This window comes from Chlorocebus sabaeus, chromosome 17 (assembly GCF_047675955.1).
Source record: "Chlorocebus sabaeus isolate Y175 chromosome 17, mChlSab1.0.hap1, whole genome shotgun sequence".
Lineage (NCBI taxonomy): Eukaryota > Metazoa > Chordata > Mammalia > Primates > Cercopithecidae > Chlorocebus > Chlorocebus sabaeus.
In genome coordinates this window covers 3,277,467-3,298,613 of record NC_132920.1, presented here as the reverse complement: position 1 = coordinate 3,298,613, position 21,147 = coordinate 3,277,467, and the positions used below count along the sequence as shown (strand labels likewise).

Genomic DNA, 21,147 nt, shown 5'->3' with positions numbered 1-21,147 from the left:
ACCTGAGTTTCAATCAGATACAGATTAATAATTTACATAAGAGACACTCGATCTTGGACTAGCGTCGCTTCTCAGCCTCAGTTTCTTCAGCTGTGAAATGGACACACTGGTCATAATGCCCATGCAATGGGCCTGCTGTGCTGTCAGGGTGCTTAGTCAAAGCAGCTGGCAGAGTCCTGAGCACAGGGTAGATACTTAAGGAATCTTAGTTTCCTTTCTTCGCCTAAAACAATGCTTAATTTAATGTCATAGATTTGTTCTATTAAGAGAGAATTATTTGGCTGGGCACAGTGGCTCACGCCCGTAATCCCAGCACTTTGGGAGGCTGAGGTGGGCAGATCATGAGGTCAGGAGATTGAGACCATCCTGGCTAACACAGTGAAACCCTGTCTCTACTAAAAATACGAAAAATTAGCCAGGGGTGGTGGCAGGCGCCTGTAGTCTCAGCTACTCGGGAGGCTGAGGCAGGAGAGTGGCGTGAACCTGGGAGGCGGAGCTTGCCGTGAGCGGAGATTGCGCCTCCGCACTCCAGCCTGGGCAACAGAGAGAGATTCCATCTCAAAAAAACAACAACAACAAAAAAAGAATTATTCATTGTTTTAAATAAATTTCTCATATACCCAAATTTTCCATTGGGTTTATTATTATAAAAAATAAAACTAGAAATATCTTTCCCTGGAGGAAAATTACCAATAGAGAAAAGTTTGGTGGAAACATTTAAAAACTATATTGCTTATATAAATTTGGTATATTATGTATTAATTATTTAAACTAAGTTATACTTGAAAAAACAATCACAGAGGATTAAGATAAATAGCAGGGCATAGTGAACATAGGTGGACACAGGAACATTCTGACTTCTGGGAGGGTCGTTCCTACCTGACTCACACTGTGCCCCTCCCTCATTCTGAGCATTAGCTTAGGTATGAAGGAATAAGACATGGTCCCTTTCTTCAAGGAACTTGCAGCCTGGTGCAGGAGTCAGCAAAGTTTTTCTAAAAAGGGCCATATAGTAAATATTTTTGGCTTTGCAGGTCATGTGGGCTCTGTCTCAGTTGTTCGACTCTGCTGCTGTATTGCAGAATCAGTTGCAAATGAATATATGAATGAAGGAGCACCGCTGTGTGTCAATAAAACTTTATTTACAAACACAGACAGCAGGGCTGTGTTTGGCCTGTGGGCTACAGATTGCCGCCCCCTGAGCTAGTGGAAGAAAGACTTGTAAACAGGCAATTATGGTATATTGTAAGAACAGTCTACGTGTTTATCGTGAGTACAGGATGCTTCAGAGGCACAGAGAAGAGGTTCCTGATCCGGTCTTGGGAGAGGATACCCCTCAATGGAGTTTATTAAACTCTATAGAAATATAGAAGCATTTTCATTTGTACATTTGTAATTTTGTACCCCTTTCCCTTTTCACTTGGTTATGTGCTTGCAAAAGTAATATGTGTTGCTTGAAAGAAAAAATGCATACAGTACAGAAAATCGGCCATACTTTGACCGGCAGGTGATATACAATGTTAAATCATTTCGGTTTTGGTGAGGTTTGTCCTTTAAAGCAGGCATCAAGCCAGAAAAGTTGGAGTGGGAGAATGAGGGTGTTGTGGGAGTCGGGCACAGAAGAGCAACGTGGGCCAAGGGCATGGAGGCTCTGGGGAGCTGTGAGCACTTTGGCAAGGCTGGGTCATGGCAGGGGTTGGGGCAGGGGGCAGTGATGAGAGAGGTAGGTGGGGGGCAGCCACCCCTGGCTGTCTTCCAGAATTGATGGCAGCCAGTTTGCAAATGGGAAGAACAGAAGGTGACAGGTGACTCTGGCCATAAAGGGAACGTAACAGGGTCCTGTTACAACAAGGCCGTAGCCTGCAGCTGTGGGAAGCCACTGAGGCGTTTGTGTTCAGCCAGCGGCAGATGACTTTCCCTCACCCTGCACGTTCCCTCCAGGATGGATCACCTGGGCCGTTACAGTCTTCTCATTTCAAGGATCCCCTGAGGCTCCCAGCAGAAGCTGCCCACCCCTGGCCGTCTTCCGGAATCGATGGGGACATCTGAAATGTCGATGCTAGCTGCAGTCCAGCTCTGTTGACGCACTGTGTTATACTAGAAAATACCCTCCAGCAACACTCGAAACAACTTTTGAATTTCTCAGGTTAACGGTCTTCAAGTTATCTGGTATACATGAGTGTGCTGGAAGCCTGTGTGCTGACTTCTTGCAGGGCATTAATAGCTGCTCCCTTTTGATGCTTAGGGATCTGTGGGGTTCCTTCCTTCCTCCCTCCCTCCCTGCATTCCTCCCCACTTCCTCCTTCCTTTTTAACTTACAGGGCTTTCTCTTAATTTCCTTTCTTAGAGGTAGTTGATGAGGGCCGTTAGTAAAATACACATTTCAGAGTTTGGAAAGACTCTTCAAGGTTTTGGTAGCTATAAGGGCACTCCTTATTAATTATCTCTGCTGCCTTGTGGGCATCTATTCAGCTTCCCCAAATGCCACCGGACCCTGTACCAAAAGAATAAGAACGTTCAATAATGCAAACCTCTGCTCAGAATGATACACTTTCTTATTTCCTTCAAGAAAAAGTAAAAGAAACAAAGAAAGAAAAGTGACTCATGGTATTTTTTCCTCAGAGATAATCCTACACCTCACTGAGGATGTGCTCAGGTGGTAATTTTTTCTGTTTTTCAAGTTCTACATCTCTAACCCTTTAAAAATGGTCAAATTCAGTGAGAACCGGGAAAGTCCCAGTGTCAGTAAATGAAGCAGTTTCTATTTCTCTCCCACTGGGAAGGCTGCACTGCGCAGAAGAGGAGCAGGCAGTAGAGCTGTCGTTTGAAGAAAAAAAGACAAAAAAATAAATAAATAAATAATTGCTTAAGGGTTCGAATGAATCTAAAATTACTACATTACTCGTTAAAATGGGACTACGTGAAGTGTAAGAAACTTTACAGTGTGGCTCCAGGGTGGGTTTCCTTAGAGAGGCTCAGAATGCAGGTCTGCTAGAGTTGGGGTATATCTTCTATCTAGCAGGAATGGTTTGCAATCGATTTTTGCCCCAACTATTCCCCTCAACGTGCCGTGGTTATTATTTTAGCACTAAGGTAGAAAAAAGGAAAGATGAGGAGCAATTTGAGCAGCAATTCATATTCATAAAAAAAACAGAGAAACAAGATTGAAAAGAGAAAAAATTCCCCGGAGTACCCAAGGATGTCCATTATGTCATTCAAGGAAGCTTGCAATGATGCCAACTCTAATTGGCAGTTGTGTTGGCTACTGTTGACAGCAAACCTCCTAAAATTGGAGGATGAGCTTAGAGGCAAAAAGCAGAGAGTAATTTGAGGTTTTCAAGTCGTGCAGTATATCTTGAGTTTTGATGGAATCTTTTAGGGGAAAAAAAAAAATCTGTCAACTGTTAGATTAAAAATACTGAAAAACACATTTAGGTAGCAGAGGCTGCGTCAATGTTGAGAAACTTACTGTGGCGAATGTGCTTCATCAGCCTGGCTTGTGGAGGGTGTTTCTTTTGTTCGTCTGTGACTCATCTTCCAGGGTGGACTCTGTGTGTGTTCTTGCCATTTCTATTGTCTACAGTTAAGAAGTGCAAAGCACAGCACATCCATGGTGTATAAAACACTGGTTCATGAGAGGCTGCTGAAACTCTGTTTTAGGAGGGGGAATGCTGACTCTACATTTCTCTAAATTCCTGCGACCCAGTCAGGAACTTTGTTTTACTTAAGCTTTTGAAGTTTTAAGCAGTTACTGTCCTCTTTGTAGGACTGAACAGAAATATTTTCTTTTATCTCAACTGACACTGCTCAGCTTTAGAACAGACAGTGTGCACAGCGATTGGTAAAACCCTCGTGGTTTGCTGATAGAACAATTTCAAATGGGGATCTCCACTACAGAAGATGAAACTTGGGGGAAAATTGTCATTCACTTCCCTAAAAAACACTTTTCGCTTTAGTCAGTGGGCATTAACATGCATAATCTTCAGGCTGTGAAGACATGGTTTGTTCCCAGCCACTTTCAAAATAAGCTTCCTCTAGGCCTGATTTATAGGATTGTCTTAAAATACGTGTTTCCGAGAAGGCGAAAAGGTTTTTCCTTTGTTGGTTTGTTGTTTAATGATTTTGTCTTTGCCTCCCCACCGTCACTACCACTGTGGGAGTTTACATTATTTTTCCCTACATTTTTTTCTGTCATTTGAGGGCTTGTAGATTCATCGTAGAAAATTTGGAAAAGTCAAGAAAAGTATAAAGTTGAAAATAAAACTCGGTCTTATTTCTACTCTTTAGAGATAGTCCCTTTAAAATATTTTGGAAAAACTTCTTTTAACTTTCCCTGCTGGTACAAACATCCCTTCTAGTCACCGTTTTTCCATTCTGAAGCTTTATCATACAATTATATCATGAGCGTTTTCCTCGATCATTCATTTTCAAAGGTGAAATTTTTAATGACGCTGTGGTATCATTGACATTTAGTCAGGTTCTCAACTTTTGCTCTTATAAGTTACAGTGAAAATCATTGCATAGGGACCTCTGTGTGTGTCTCTGATAATTTACTTGAGATAAAGTTCCAGGAAAGGGAATTGCTGGGATAAAGAGTGGACCCCATTGAAAGTAATGTGCTGCATGTTGCCAAATTGTCTTCCAGTAAAACAGTGCCCGGTTTATGCTCCTTGTATAGGTTTATACCTCTTTGTTTCTCCTGCATCTTTAGAAATTTTTTTTTTAATTTTCTTTTTGAAACAAAATATTGCCTTTCCTTTTTTTTTTTTTTTTTTTGAGACAGTGTCTTGTTCTGTCGCCCAGGCTGGAGTGCAGTGGTGCAATCTTGACTCACTGCAGCTTCTGTCTTCCAGGTTCAAGCAATTCTCGTGCCTTAGGCTCCTGAGTAGCTGGGATTACAGGCACACGCCACCACACCCAGCTAATTTATGTGTTTTTAGTATAGGATTTCACCATATTGGCCAGGCTGGTCTAGAACTCCTGACCTCAAGTGATCCTCCCGCCTTGGCCTCTAAAAGTGCTGAGATTATAGGCGTGGGCCACTGCACCCGGCTGTCTTCATTTTCGTTAGTGAAATCAAACATTTCTCAAGTGTTTATTTGTGTTTCATATTTGGTTAATCATCTGGGCGCTAACTCAATTTCTGGTTGCAGTATTGGTGTATATTGATATGTAAGTAGATATATATTACAAATTTAGGTCTTTATAATTCTGCTTATTATATTTTTGATGTGTAGATTTTAAAAATAGTAATTAATAGTAAAGTAGTAATCATTAAACTATTACAAAATCTACCAGTTGTTTCCTTAGGTAGTTTTTCCTCCTTAGTTTTTCTCTTTAGAGATTTTATCTTCACTTCAAAATTAAAGAAGCAATCTATTTGCTTCCAATTTTTTTATGTTCTTGTTTTACATTTTATCATAGAATTCATTACCGTGGAAAACAAGATTGTTTTCTTTATCTGCCATTTATTTTCCATCTTCTTTAGAAATTTTCTGAGTTTCCTTGATGAATATTTCTCCACTCTGACAAGTCAAGCAATTATTCCTTTCAAAATAATATTAATGGTATTTTCTTTAGCTTATCCTTAAACTCTACAGGTCCAAAAACAGTCTACCAGATTTTCTCTGACTCCGCAGTTTTGTTTTGTTTTTTTTCTTATTTTGCCAGAACACATAGCAACTAACGTGTGTGAAACATAGACACTCGGGAGTCATTTGTCTCACCGCTTAGTCATGGCTCAGAAGCATCACATGGCATCATCATGAATGTCCCTGGTCTTGGAAGAATGACAAAGCAAGCAAGCCTAAGATTATGAAACGGGGCCATGACTTTAGTGCTTTTATGATCTTGTAAAACCTGCTGATGAGGTGTTAACAAGGTTAATTAAAGGATGCTTTTCATTGTTCTCTAGGGAATGGGTTTGAGGGAGATTGGAGTTCATGCAGGGAGACTCCTGTATTAGTTCAGGAGAGGGAGGAGGGCTGGTGACTTTTCCTTATCTTGTCTGCTTACCCCCTGCAAATTCCATCCCAAGGAAATTTGACCAGAGAACAAGGTTCAATTTGCAAAGAACAGAAGCCACTCTGGTATTTCAGGAGATAGGGATTGAATACAGGGAATAATGCTTACTGAGTTGCTAGAGCAACTGTAAACGGGCCTCTGGAAGGATTCCTGGAAGAACTCTGGAGAGCTAGCCTGTCCAGGGAACTGTGCCTCTATTAGGAGGCTGAAGAATTAGAAAGTCACTGTCCCAACCACTGGTTCCAAGATCACACCTCCTTAGCCACCTCCAGAACTGTTGGCTCCCAGACCACCCAACCCTTGCCAGATCTGACCAGCAAAATGGATGTCTCGCTTCCTCCCCTCTTAACTCTCTTCCTAACTCCAGTCATCCAGAAATTAGAACAAGGTTGCACACAGAAAGTTATTTTGTGATGTGCACATAATTGGCAGGACCAAAATCACATTTGAAACTGTAGGTGTACCAGAATCTGGAAGTATTGTTTTTGGCCTTCCAGCTCACACTATAGGAGCACACACCGGAAGGAGACTGGAATCACATGAGTGAGCGCCTACCCCATCCCTATAAATCGGGGTGTCTGTGGGGGCAATGGAGCATGGATGGTATGTTCAGGACATATTTGAAAGGTAAAACCTGCTGGAATTGGTGATTGATTTGATGGGGAGGGAGGTGACAAGGGTAATGTCAGAGACAAAACCTATTATATTAAGTTCTGGTTTTGTGCTTTTTAAAACATTACTCCTGTTATATATTTTTTTAATCTGAAAAATTATAAATTGCTTTAAACATTGCTTACCCAACTGGTCAGTGAAATGACCAGTTGCCATATCTTATCTAGAGCAATGTGAACAAATTTCAAGAGCCAGGTGACCTCAAAGCTTCCTCATACTTCTGAAATTCTTTAGGAGATTATACTGTGTCTGAACATATTTTCTTTTCCCGGTACATTTTTGTCAATACCAGAAGTAGAAGTCAAACAAGGGTGTCGGCGCCATGGGTTCCCCCAGCCCCACCCTACCCTGCTAAACGGCGGTGGCTCCAGGATGGCAAGGGTGGTATTGCAGGCAGATCCCCAGGCATGAGTAACCCTTATCATGGTAAACTTGCTGGGCCTGGGAATCCAGTTGGTTTACTTGTTGCTTCAGATATGCTGTCTATTCTTGTGCCTAGTTCAGGAGGGTTTAAGGCAGCAGGTGACTGCCTCGCCCTGGGTTTCCTGCCCCCCTCCCCAGGGGGAAGCCCACAGGCTGGGAACTGTGGAGCCAGCCATACTTTTAAGCAGGCTTCCTCTCCCTACCAGCTGTGTGAGTGGCCCAGTCTCCCTCCACTGTCTTCGTTTTCCACTGTGGCACTGCTAATGGATAGGGCTGGCCACTGAACATCTTATTAGCTAGCACCTTAATGGGGTCGTGGCTGCCGAGGCCAGGTCTGATCATTGCTCAGGTGGCTGAACTCACAACAGTATTGGCAATTTCCTCCAGTCCCCTGAATGCTTTATTAAAATTTCTTCTGCCTCCTGGCCATCTCACAGAAGCATAATATACTCATTTGCATCCTTTAACCTCAAGTAAACTCATCAGTGGGAAGTCTTGGTGAAGACATGAAAGCATTTCAAATGACTCCCTGCCATTGAGACAGCAGCTGGTGCCCTTCTTCCCGGCAGCAACCTGGGGTCGGGACGTGTTCCTCTCCTGCCGAGATTGTGCCCAGCCGAGGCTCCCAAAGGCATGATGCAACTGGGAGATGAGTGGTTACAGGTGTCGTGAGCACCTCCCCTGCCAGAGTGTGTAAACCAAGCTGGAAAAACAGAATGTGCACCCACTGTGATTTATGAAGCTGTCACTCACATTTTAAGGCAAAACCTGCATTCCTGAAGTTAGAAATAGGTTGCGTGGTGAAAGGTTTTTATTATCAAAAAAACATTTTTTCCTAGAAACAGCATACATAGGTGGATGTTCGTTTTCCAGGCTTGCCTGCAAAAGCCCACTTAACTCATCACCTAGCTGTACAACCCTGTGGGGCCGAGCAACAGCAGCCAGTCTTTTGCGTGGTTCCCATGGCGTTTTCGCTTCTCCCTGCTCTTGGGAGTTGTTTGAACCCCAGCCCAAGACAGTGAAGCTCATTCCTTGTCTTCAAAATGGCGGGGCAGTGTCGGCCAGTAGTTCTGAGTCGCGGGGCAGGCTTGCTGAACCACACTGCTGTGCTTACCTGCAGGAGTTTTCATCCAGTGGGCCTGGGATGGGGCCCAAGAACTTGCCTTTCCTAACTAGTCCCCAGGTGGTGCTAACGCTGCTGGTCCCTGCTGTGCAGTTTGAGGACCACTGGAGCAATCATGGAAGGAAGTTAACCCTGTAAGGAGCTCCTGTGTCTGAATTCTTAATAAGAATCTGTGCAACCAGCAGTGTCCTGCTTCCCAAATTCATGAATAAACCCTGACAACAGCAAATTCCAAGCCGTCTTTTATTGACGAGGCCCTCGTGCAGTCTGTGCTTACATTCCCGTCTTCCCTTTCTTTCTGGGCCTAGCGTTGCAAATCACTCTGGAAGCAGATGGGGTAGAAAAGAAGTCACCCTCCTCGAGTCTCTGGAAAGCCATACCTGTGTCGGGGCATCGGCGAGCCAGTGTGTGTCCCAAGGAGTCCAGGGCAGAAGTGGGGACATTGTGACAGACAGTGCTTTTCTCCTTATCCCCGCCGGGCACCTTTCCCTGCATCCACTGACACAGAGCGTGGCTTTTCCTGAATTTTAGGGACGCTAAGAACCACAGCTGTGGCCTCCGGGGCCTCGATAAGACTCTGGAAGTTTGGAAACACGGGGCAGGGCCTGAGCTTACAGTGCTCTCTACGGATCCCCTGTGCTGCAGTCTGGGGTGCACAGAGACAAGGGGCCAGGGGAGACATCTAAGAAGACAGAACTAGGATCAGGGGTCAGCCCACCACCTTCCATGTGCCCGCCCCCCTCCAATCCTGCCTCTGCTCCCAGAACACCTCCCGCTCTGGCATTCCCAAATGCATTGGCGTGCGTTTCTCCAGCTGCTTGCCCGCACCACCCCACCCCCGTCTCCACTGACCTGGAGTTGCGAGTCCAGAACCGGAAACTTTGTCCACTTCTTTGCAGCAGAAGCGGGACATCTAGACCCCCAGCTCTGCGTCTGCATGACCTGGTCAGCGGACACCCTGCTTATTGCCCCTCTGGCCGAGATGCCAGCTGCATGTGGATTTGAGTCCACACTTGGACACGCGTCACTTAGAGGGAACAAACAGGGGTTGCTCTCCTGATTCTGCAAGTGGAGAAAAGAAAAATGAGAATACTTTTTGTATTTTTCTTATCAAACAGTACGATAGTCTGAATGTTGTATTTACTAATTGACCGACTTTCTCTCCAAGTAGAGCAGATGGCTTTAGAGGGGAAATAGGAAAACACAAGGGACATCTCCAAAGGGCAAAATAGAATGTTTATATTTCATATGTACATTTAATTACATGGAATTATAGTTAAAGTTCATATTTCAACATTCACGACTAATGCTCACCTTTATTTTTAAGACTCTCGTAAAGTCTGGGGAATGTTTTGGGGTGAAAATGCAGAAGTTACTGTTAACCTCCTCATGTCACCATGATGCCCATGCAGAAAGTCGTCGGGGTCTCCCAGCCCCTGGGCACTCGGAGCAGCTCGTCATGGTGAGGGACCACTGGTCCTCAGGGACGCCTGGTCTCCGTCGCTGCCCACCTCTGCCTCAGTTTACATTTCCCGTGTTGGTTGGGACAGAAGAACACACATCCCCAGACTTCCTGCATCGTTCTGTGCAGACTTATAATCTGTCCCAGACTAAAATGTTACATTTCCTTTTGTGGGCAAATTAAATGTCTCATTGGATTTTCAAAAATGTGGAAGAGACTCTGAATGGCGTATGTGGCATGGTACTGGCAACGGTGCCATGGTCCCTAGAGGGTTATTGTATTGCCCTTAAAATTGAGTACGACGAGCTCTGTGTATGTTTCTCTCTGATTTATTTTCTATTTGCCCCTCTCTAGTGGGATCTTGTGTGTGATAATGCCTGGAAGGTCCATATCGCTAAGTTCTCCTTACTGGTTGGATTAATCTTTGGCTACCTAATAACTGGATGCATTGCTGACTGGTGAGTACCAACGTGCCCGCCGCACGAACCTTTGGAGGCCACAGCACGCCTTTGCTGGCTAAAGAAAAGTAGTCAGTGTTAGCTTACCGTGGCCGTCTTTTCCCAGTGCCAGAGCAGAAGACCAAAGCCGCCACGAGGAGAATGCAGAGCTCAGAGAAATGGCCCATGCATGTAGCAGATCATTTGGAAGTGTGCATTTACACTCAAAGCAATTCTCTAGCTTCTAGAATCTAGCAAAACCAGCCTGCAGCCCCATCTACCTCTAACCTTTGATGTTTAGTTAGAGCTTGAAGACTTATGTGCGGGGCTCCAGGGGGTGGATGCACTGAGGGGCGGATGCAGAAGATGCGTTAAAAAATAGGGGATGGGGGAGCTAAAGACCCTTCCCCCATGCAAGCTGAATGAGTCAGGCAGTGCTGATTAGCACCTCTGAATGTCATACAGATTTTAGAGAGGGACAGTCCTTGGCTTGGCCAGGAGATGCCTCTGTGGGGCCTGCGGGGAGCTGCACCTTGAGTGATAAAGAGCATTTGGGTAACACACATGGGCTCTGTGGGCAGGGGAGGGTGATGGCCAGAGGTGAGAATGCATGTGCTTTGTGTGGGTAGGAGAGGAAGTCCGGGTACCTGGAGCAAGGCAAGCAGTTCAGGATGAAGGGATGAGGTTGGTAGGCCAGAGGTCTGCAGGTAAAGATGGTGGCAGAGACAGTAATAATGATCACATTAGCAGCTGAAAGATTACCATGTAGCAGGCACTGTGCTAAGTAGTTCCATCCATTAACCTCTCCTTACAGCACCCCTAACAGGAGATGCTCTTATTACCTGTGTTTTACAGTTGAAAAAGCACAGAAGAGTAAGTCAAATCTCCAAGTTCACTCAGCTTTAAGCTGGAGGGCCAGGACTTGAAACTCAGCCACGTGGCCTCAGAGCCTGCCCCTCCACCAGGCTACTGCAGCGCTTTTATTTAAGGCACTCTGTGGTCACAGGGGCAGCAGTGGCGATGTGTCTAAGCGGGAGGCAGTTGCACAATGTTGACAGGTTTTTCAAGTAGCGGGATTGCTTGGGAGAGAGGCGTAGTGTAACGGTCTCCCCAGCTTACATTCTTTTATCTTTTTATCTTTAAAGGATTCTTTTGTGTGTGTGTGTGAATTGGGACTTCTTGGCCTTGATGAAATAAGGGCCCAGAGTGATATGGAACAAATTCTATAGGTTCTGTGACCTCTGCCCCTCAGTTAACTGAGAATGCTGGCCAAGGCAAGTGCCTCGGTGGACAGCAGCAGAGGGTCACATTATACATGTGGAAAATTTCCTCCAAAACCTAGCGTCTATTTGGGAGTTCCTTGAGCTGACATGTAATGTGATTTCCTGTGTGCTTGACATCTGCCTCATCATCATTTGCAAGTGCTTCTCATGGACACGTTCTCTGTGGACAGCAACGCAGAAGCAGCCAGTGACCTCTGGAGACCTAGGCAGGGAACCCCTTGGGGGCTTTCTTTGGTAGAGGCAACACAGGGTTTATTTTTTAAACCGAATACTTGAGTTCATAGGTTTCTAGTGTGAGCTATATTGGTCTAAAATATACCGTTTCCTAGAAATCTACATTGAAATAGGTTAGAAAAATATACTAATATAATCCATGTCACTGTCTTTCTTAAAAAATGCAGACTCGACTGGGGTTGTAGTGTCCTTATTCAATAAATGATTTAATAGAAAAGTAAAAATCGACTTTTATGGATGAACCACTCTGTAATAGTTTAAATTGTTTCAAGGTTGTTTTCTTAACTTTCTTCGTGTACACACGTGTGGTGTGGCCTCCCTGATCACACACAGGCCTGAGAACAAAAGAGTGTGGGTCTTGCTCTTAGAGTAACCAGAAGTCTGACATCGCAAACCGTTTCTCTGCAATTGCTTTTCTGAGGGTCCTCCTCAGATGGGCAAGATTGAGGGCGTGCCCTGGGAATCAGGGGCAGGCTGCCTGAGTGGTAGTTTTTGAACACTTTGAGTGGGCTTCCCTTTCAGTTTGAAAGCTTGGTATTTTCCAACCCCATTTTCTGGCATTTTACTCCCTGCTTGAGCCTTGCTTAAAAGGAAATAAACCCATTTAAAGGGAACTCCAGACCTCTCGGATGTGGGCCCTGTTTCATGGCTGCAGGGGAAGTAGATCAAGTCATACAATACGCTTCCTGGGGCTGCAGTCAGCATTTAGTAACATTTAAGTAGTACACTTCTTTATTTAAAAAGTTACTGTTTCTGACACCAAGTTTTGTCTGGGGATGTTCACTGGGTATTGGTATAGAATCCACTAGCTCAGGTGGGTAGGAGGGCCAATGGCCAGTGGCCCCAGGGATGTGCTCCCTTCTTTGCTGTGTTTGTCACTGCAGCAGCCCTCTGCCTCCTTCCCCAGCCCGCCCTGGGATGCTGGCCAGTATGAGCTTCCCCAGAGGACCCCTTGCCTGCCAGCTCCTGGCCTAGTGTAGCCAGTGTGGGGAGCACCAGCTGTAGATCCTCAGGGGAGAGGAGAGTGAGGTCAGGCACTTTTATGCCCAGCTTGCTCTCTGCCAGGCTGGAGGGGCCAGCCACCTCCTGTCCATGACCTCCACACAGCACCTCTTTCTCTCTGGGGTCAGGACCATGCATCCCCTGCTCCCGGCCACAAGGTCCAACACCATCTCTTGTGGGTTCCCTCTCAGCTTGTTCCCTCTTCCGTAAATAATCCCTTTATTAAAATCTCCTCCAGTCACTTCATTTGAGTGGGACCTCTGTTCCCTGTTGAGACCCTGTGTCAGTTCTCTATGGCTACTGTTACAAATCACTACATGCTTGGCGGCTTCGGTACCCCAAATGATCTTACAGTTCTGCAGTTCACAAGTCCAACAAAGGTCTGACTGGTCTAAAGTCAGGGTGTCAGCAGGGCCGTGTTTCTTTTTACAAGATCTAGGAGACCTTCTGCTTCCCTGCTTTTTCTAGCTTCTAAAGGCCACCTGCATTCCATGGCTCATGGCCCCATCCTCCATCTTCAGAGCCAGCAATGCCAAGTCAAGTCCTTCTCACACCACTACGTCTCTGGTTCCCTGGAGCCAGGGGAGGTTTTCCTTGTCATTAGATTGGACCTACCTGGAAAGTCACCTCATCTCAGGGTCCTCAAGCTTAATCTCATCTTCAGAATTCCTTTTGCCATGAAAGGTAAAATACTCACAGGTTCTGAGGATTAGGACATGGACAGATTTGAGGACCATTGTTCTGCCCACCACAGATCCTAAGTGACAAAGTCCTCTGCATTACAGACAAGGACTGTGGCTTTATCAGTCCTCTCTGAGAGGGTTCTGTCCTGGGAGCCAGTTCCTAGGAAAACTGTCCATACTTGTAACTAACATGTGTTGAACGCTTGCTGAGGCATTTGTTCATATCCACTCCTGTCGACAACATTATGAAGTGGACATTAATTGGCCCTTACCAAAGGGAACTCCAGGCTCATTTGAACAAGCCCAGCCTTACTCCAGATCACATAGTTTAGAAGTACTGATCCTGGATTCAGAACCAGCACGCCCTGGCTTCAAAGACCGTGTTTGCCCTGTAGACCTTGATAAGTTTTACTTGTTGATTTTAGCAACCATTTTTTGGGAGGCAGGGACTTAGAATGGTTGCTACACGCTTAAAAAAATCAAACATCTTTTCTAAAATATCAGAACAGAGCAAACATTGTTTGGTAGGCGTCAGGGATATAGAAATGCAGGAAGGAATGAGCACTAAAACATTTCATTATTTATTTTGTGCCAGGCATTGCATCTGTGCCCATCAACCCCCCAGTGAAGGATCTCAACACTCCACAACGTGGGATGCTTATCCCCATTTCATAGACCAGGGAAGTCAAGTGTAATGCAAGATGTTAGAGTTAGTTCATTTGTCTTCATTTTAGGAGAATGACTAAAGCTGTATTTTAAATTTATTTTTGTAAATGAATTAGATTTGGACGAAATCAGCTCACAGTCTTTCCTGGTAAGGGCTTCCTGACCCCAGTACTGGACAAGGCAAATTAATGGCTAAAATCTCTAGGTGAGATTATTAACTTACGTTGAGCACCTAGCCTTGGCCTTGTTTCAGTAAACCAAAGTGACTGATGGGAATGGTTAGAACTAAAAGTTCTGAGTGTAATTTCATCCTGTTGTTCCTTTCCCTGTATTTTCTTAAAATTACATCTATCTCTATAGGGTAAGGCCATGTCTTACCTTTTTTTTTTTTTAACAGTTTTATTGACATATAATTTGCATCCCATAAAACTCACCCATTTTAAGTGCACAATTGAATGAGTTTTAGTATATTTGCAGAGTTGTACAGCCGTCACCACACTCTGAATGTAAAACATTCCCATCCCCTCAAAGGATGATAGAAATATCACCCCCCAGTCCTGGACAACCACAAATCTACTTTCTGTTTCTGTATATTTGTCTTTTCTGGACATTCTACTTGCATGTAGATGCCTTGTAATAAACACATCTAGGACAGTTCGAGCCCCTCAGCTACCCTTTGTGGTATTGGGGACACTAGGTCTGGATTTTCCCCCTTTTTTCTCCTGGCAAATAGCATCCACTGTGCCTCTGTTTCTCTGAGTTATCCTTTAGACCAAGCCAATCATGTTTGATGGAGAGTTATTGTCGCCACTTTATTTCTGATTGGTTAATGAAGGAAAGATGGAAAGTTAGCATGGGGCCACAGGAACTGGTGACTTCCCCATTCTTGTGGACCACCCTCTACTGTCCTCCCAGGCACTCTAGAAGCACATCGCCCCCTAGTGGTCACTGATCTGGAACTGGCCAGCTCCAGGACCCACGAATTGAGGGTGTCTGTGGCCCTTTCCAGAGAACCATCACAGCCTGGACTCCCTGCCCCTCAGTCCAGCCAATGGACTGCACTGTCAGCTCACTATCAGGTCACTGGGCATTTAAAGTTCACGCTATCTTACCTTAGTTGTGATCCCTTAAAAATTACTTCTCGTCTTGTAGCTGAAACAAATTGGCAGATGGCTTGGCCCTGGCTCGGATCGGCTGTGTGTAGGATCAGGTATCTGACTTAGTTAACAACCTGCGGAGAGGAAACAAATCTGCTTTGCTTGGTGACCATGTTGACTTTTGATCCAATCCCAAAGGTCAATGATTTCTCAAGACTTTTTATGCTGGGTGTATCAAGGTTCCTGTTTGGAAAGTTATTAATTTTGTTCCTCTTGCCTTGAGTTATATCACTATACACTCAGAAATAGACTCAGCAACAGGACTTGGGCTAAAGTGTGAATTCTCTTACTCTGTAGTTGGTTGATCCCTGCTCCCTTAGCTCGAGAATTAGGGGGTTGGGCTAAATCTCCCTTTCTACCCCTAGTAGTCTAGGATCTGGTGAAGTGGGTATAGATAGCACAGGACTTTTTGCCCAGTACTCATTCAGCATATATTGAGTACCTGCTGGACACTGGGTTTCAGCATCTAGCATCACTGTCTTGTTTCACAATGATTCCTAACTTTTTCCCTCTCCATATGCAGGGTCGGCCGGCGGCCTGTGCTGCTGTTTTCCATCATCTTCATTCTGATCTTTGGACTGACGGTGGCACTCTCAGTGAATGTGACAATGTTCAGCACACTCAGGTTCTTCGAAGGATTTTGCCTGGCTGGAATCATTCTCACCTTGTATGCATTACGTAAGTAGGAGCCTTCACGACTAGTCTTGAAAGAATTTAGCAAAAGTATGATTGCCTGGGAGGTTCTGGGGAAGATACTATGCATGTGCTCGTTTGGGATGGCAGTTTTGTGGAAACACAAACACTAAAGGCCTCAAGTGTTGTGAAAGAGGCTTTTCAGGTGATGTCGTGAAACGTCTCACTCAATCCTGATCTCCAGCTTGGGCTCAGTGCACATCAAAGGACATGGGAGGTTGCATAATTGCTTGGAGAAGTGGCGATCGGTTCTTTCCTGATATGGAGAGGCTTTGGCTTTTCTCCAGAATTTTCTGCATTGACATTCTATATGCTTCTATCTGGTGCATAATTGGGTATCCATACAGAATCCAAATTTTCCACATTCTCATGTCCACAGATGTGACCTTAAGAGGTCTGGAACTGAAACCTAAGCATTGGCACTGGAAAAGTAAATGGCAAAATTTGGTAGTTTTGGTCTTTTTAGGAGGATGAGACGTTTCTGTCATTGATGTATCTTGTTTGTTGGCTGTATTAACTCTGCTGAATATAGTCAGGTTTCACTTATTTGTAGGTAGCGTTTGCTAGAACACAACCACAAACCCATAAGGAGAAGAAGAGTTTGAGGCATGGATATTTTACTTATTTGCTGGCTTTATACTTTTAGTCACTTTGTGGAAAGATCTGTTGGGGATACTGTAAGATTTTCCATATATTTTGTCTTTTTCTCTTTCTTTGACAGCATGCATAAGAGTCAGATATAGATTAAGTAGCAATTTCTAGTATGACAAAATAAGAATAATTCTAATTCTTTTAAATTTGCGTTTTAAATACTTCTTTTAGATAGCTAAAATTTTTGCTCCACTAGAAATCTAATCAATTCAGGACATAGTTTTACTGTCACAGGAAGGAGCAGACACAGAGAAAGGCCACCGGCATGTTCTTCTAGATTCATAGTTGGCTGCTTTGTCATCAATGTTTAACTGAATTGTAGTTTCTTAAAAATCACCTTTTCCGGTTTACTTGCATTTATCTTTGAACTCTTGTCTCTTGGGAAGTTCTTTAGGAAGATATGAATGACAAGATGAGTGGGCCTGGGTGATGGTGGTTGGGGACTTTGTTTCTTTGAATAAATAATGTGAGTATTGGGCTTGAATCTCCCCAGGCAAAATGCCTGTGCCATTGTCTATGGCCCTGACCCCTGTCAGTCTGTGCAGAGGAACAGGTCTAAGCACTTTTCTGCAGAAGCCTCCTGGTCCTGCCCTCAGGCAGCGCCTTGGCCCACATGTGTGCAGGTGTGCTGGGAGCATTGCTCCAGGCGGCCGTCCTTGCCAGGAGTCTGTTCTCACAGGGAGAAGGCAATCCAGTCCTCTCACATGGATGACCATAAAAGGGGACAGCTCGGCACTGGCACAAAATGGAATCGCTGTGCTTCAGGAGCTCTGCGGAGAGTATAGCCTCAGTCTTGCCACCCCCAGGCAAGAGAGTGTTCATGGAAAATTGCCTTACCGCAAATATGGTATATTGGTTTTATCTTGCATGCCAACTACTAATGACTGGCTGAAGCTGCCAGAGAACGGGGAGAAGAGTTCTGAGATGACTTCGGGGCTCAGCAGAAGAGAACACCTTGATCCATTAGCCATGTCTGCTAGTGGCAAGGAAGGAGGGTAGGGAAGGGCTTCCTGTGTAACTGGCATTTGCCATCTGGAGAGACTGTCCGTGAATGAAGCCAGACCAGGAGTAAATTGTACCTGAATGGCATTGTTTCCACCTCACATATTCATAGAATTGTTTTACTGACTTGCACTGTGACATCATGCCATTGACCTCTGACTATAAAATATTATGTTAAAGATGTGTTTTCACTAGATTACATAGTGAGCTCTTTATAGCAGAAAGTTCTCTTCCACTTCAGAACCATACAAAGAATGTACTTACCCTAGGAGATTGCTTTGCTCCAGTCTCCTAGGCACAGAATCATATAACCCAGGGCTTAGCAAACTTTTTCCGTGTGGGAAATTTTTCAGGCTTTGCAGGCCATATGGTCTGTCACAGCTACTCAACTCTGCCATTGTAGCCTGAAAGCAGCCATAAAGAATATGTAAATGAGCAGGTGTGGCTGTGTTCTAATAAAACTTTATTTATAGAAACAGATGGTGGGCCAAATTTGGCCAGTGGGCCATAATTTTTCAACCACTGATGTACGTATTTGTGTGCGGGCCTGATAACACAGGCTTTCAATTCTGGCCTCTCTCCTAGTTTCGTCTTAACTTCCCTACTTTAATTTCTGCTTTGTCCCGTTTTTTCTTTCTCCATAATTTGCGTTATTTTGTGTGTATCTTGTTAGTATAAGCAGCCTTAGGTTTTTTCCTGCAATAAAGCAGGGCATAAATAAATGGTCATGTTTTCTTGGCTTGGGACCACAAATTAAATAAACATCATGACAAATGCCATTGCAGTGAAAATGTCCCAAAGTATCAACAAGTGATTGACCCACTGTTAGACCTAATAAAGTATCTGGGGTTACACAGCTAAACTAAACTAAACCAAAGGGCTGTGAATGATGACTCGGAGTTTATTGAGATAATATTTAAACAATGAGAATTTGGGAGAGTTGGTTAAGAGATGGCAAAAGAGCAAAGCTTCCGAGAGAATCATCAGAAGGAAATAAAGGGAGAATTTAAAAAGGAAATAGTCACAAAGGGCAGGTGGCATTGGGGTAGGATATGGTTGGGATGACTCACGTCTCTGCACATGTGGTAGTCTTAGGAGAAGGCAGAGGCTGGTGGCAAGAAGTTAAGACAGGAACTCCCAGTCAATAAAGCTGAGTCAATAAAGCAGAGTCACTGAAGATCCAAATTAATGTACTTGCTAGCATTTTATAAACAGTAGTATTTATGCCTAGGTAATGCTTGGTAATTTGTTGTGCTTGAAGCAAGTTATTGATAAGCCAGGTCACAGGGTTGAAGTACTTCTTGACTCTAAAGGGAAGTTTAAAACTTTGATTTTTAAAGTTTTAAATAAAGCATTGATTATTTGGAAGTTCCATTTGTAATGGCCCCAACTTCTTTTCTTCCTCTAACCATAAGGTTTTTATCTCACTTAATGCATCTGCTGGAAAAGCCTGTGCTTTCTCAGAACAGAACTGGATAGCATTCTTTTTTTAGTCTTGCAGGTGCTTGGCAATGTAAGTAGGGAAAGTAATGATTTTTGCAGTTTTAGTTTCTTGTATGGCTTGCCGTAAGGGTGGACTCTTCATTTAGAGAAATGCTGCTGACTTGTGGAAGTTTTCTGCTTTATTCGCAAGGCTGCTGAAAGTTTTTTTTCTGCTTTGGAGTTTTTCTAAAGTACATCGAGTTAAATACTCTACACTTTACGTTTGTTTCCCTTAAGTCGCCAAAGGGAGATGTGGTTGTGTAATTAGTACATAAAATAGAGATTACTGGCATCTTCCTAAGGAGTGTTTGCATGGAAGCAGAGTGCACGTTGGCAAGAGCAGGAGAGAACAAGCCAAGCTCAATGGATTTCCCAGGCACAGTAGTGGCCTCTAAGACGTTTGTGAGACACTGAATTCATTTCTGAATACACTGGGGCTGGATCAGTGGCCTCTGGACACACACACACACACACACACACACACAGAGAGGCAGTCAAAAAACTGACTTAGCAAGGCAAAGGGCACGGACCAAGAAAAGAAGCAATAGATCACATTTTCCTATTTGTTTATGAAAATACAGTCTTGGCCGGGCGCGGTGGCTCAAGCCTGTAATCCCAGCACTTTGGGAGGCCGAGACGAGCGGATCACGAGGTCAGGAGATCGAGACTATCCTGGCTAACACGGTGAAACCCCGTCTCTACTAAAAAATACAAAAAAAACTAGCCGGGCGAAGTGGCGGGTGCCTGTAGTCCCAGCTACTCGGGAGGCTGAGGCAGGAGAATGGCGTGAACCCGAGAGGAGGAGCTTGCAGTGAGCTGAGATCTGGCCACTGCACTCCAGCCTGGGTGACAGAGCAAGACTCCGTCTCAAAAAAAAAAAAAAAAAAAAAAAAAAAAAAAAAAAAGAAAATACAGTCTTATTTTCAGCCTGAAGAAATGGGCACTTCTCAGCCCGGGCGGACGCGATTTGTTGTGGTATGCATCCTTTTCCTAACCAGGATCCGTAATATCACAGACAAGGTCATGTAGCACTGTGAAGAATGTGTCTTTCTGCAAATGGAGCCATGAGAGATGATGGTTTTTTTAAGTTGATTTGATGTTGGACGTAGTCAGTCCTGTGAGAGAGAATTTTTTTTTTTTTTAAATAAAAAATACTGTTTGAAAATGTCTCTTCTAACTTCATCTCTGCCTTTTCCCTCTCCACTTCTAACTGCCTCCCCCAACGACACTTTCCCAGTTTGAAATCATGAACAATAACTTTTGCTGATAGAGAGACCAAACCTTAGTTACTGTGGGCAAATGAGTTTTTTTTTTTCCCCCCTAACAATGAACCATTTTCTTGAAAAAGTCTCTCAAAGATGTTCTTATTATAATAACCCTCCTTAAACGTAGACAGCCTAAATAATTGGATAAATGTTACACAAGATCAAGGAGCAACCAGAAATTTCACAGCGACTCAGTTACCGATTACTTTGCAAAAATAGAAACCAACTCTTGACTTAACTGGTAATAGACTCAGAGTTTGAGTTTGCTCTGGGCGGGGTGCTGGTCCCTTTTTCACATGACGCCAATGGTTTTAGACACTTACAGAAGTGATTGAGTAATTTCTAATGTGCTGGTGTTGGATGGCTTTTTCTTTCTCACTATCCCATATATTTTTGTGCTTTGATATTTCCCTGAACTAATATTGCTTGCAACATATTTCAGTCAACAGGATCGTTAAGCGTCAGCACTATGCTATATATGTTTAAAAAAAAAAAAAAAAAATGGACTGAACCAAATGGCTCCATGGAGCGGGTTGTCAAAGTGTGGAATGAAGAGAATGGAGATTGCCGATGTCAACTAGAAATGGCTTCAGCTACTTTGTGGGCTTCTGGGGAGCAAACATTTGCTGTGCATTTGGTTGAAGGGAAAGTTTCACAAGAATATGTGCTCAGTCATCTCTTTCTCTCCACCCAGTTTCCCCATCTTCAGATACGTGGGCCTTCCCAGTAGCCGCAAGTTCTCAGGGCAAAAAGACCTTCTCCCGGTAGGACCAACTCCATTCACAAGGCTTTTTCCACCAAGGAAATGAGTCAGAGTTTACCGAAGGCCTTTGACGAACTTTTTTTTTTTTTTTTTGAGACAGAGTCTCGCACTGCTGCCTGGGCTGA

At 44.1% G+C, this 21,147-nt stretch overlaps 1 protein-coding gene across 5 annotated transcripts in view; it reads left to right on the top strand.

The window, feature by feature from the left end:
- SLC22A23 (solute carrier family 22 member 23) overlaps window positions 1-21,147 on the top strand; it is a 191,832-nt gene that overhangs the window by 31,174 nt on the left and 139,511 nt on the right. For 3 of the 5 annotated variants that reach the window (XM_007973822.3, XM_073005626.1, XM_038005558.2), the window contains exons 2-3: window positions 10,059-10,162; window positions 15,690-15,844. In XM_007973822.3, coding sequence (XP_007972013.3) covers window positions 10,059-10,162; window positions 15,690-15,844 — 259 coding nt within the window. The remainder of the gene's footprint in view (window positions 1-10,058; window positions 10,163-15,689; window positions 15,845-21,147) is intronic. The other 2 variants (XM_073005627.1, XM_073005628.1) reach the window with 1 other exon arrangement.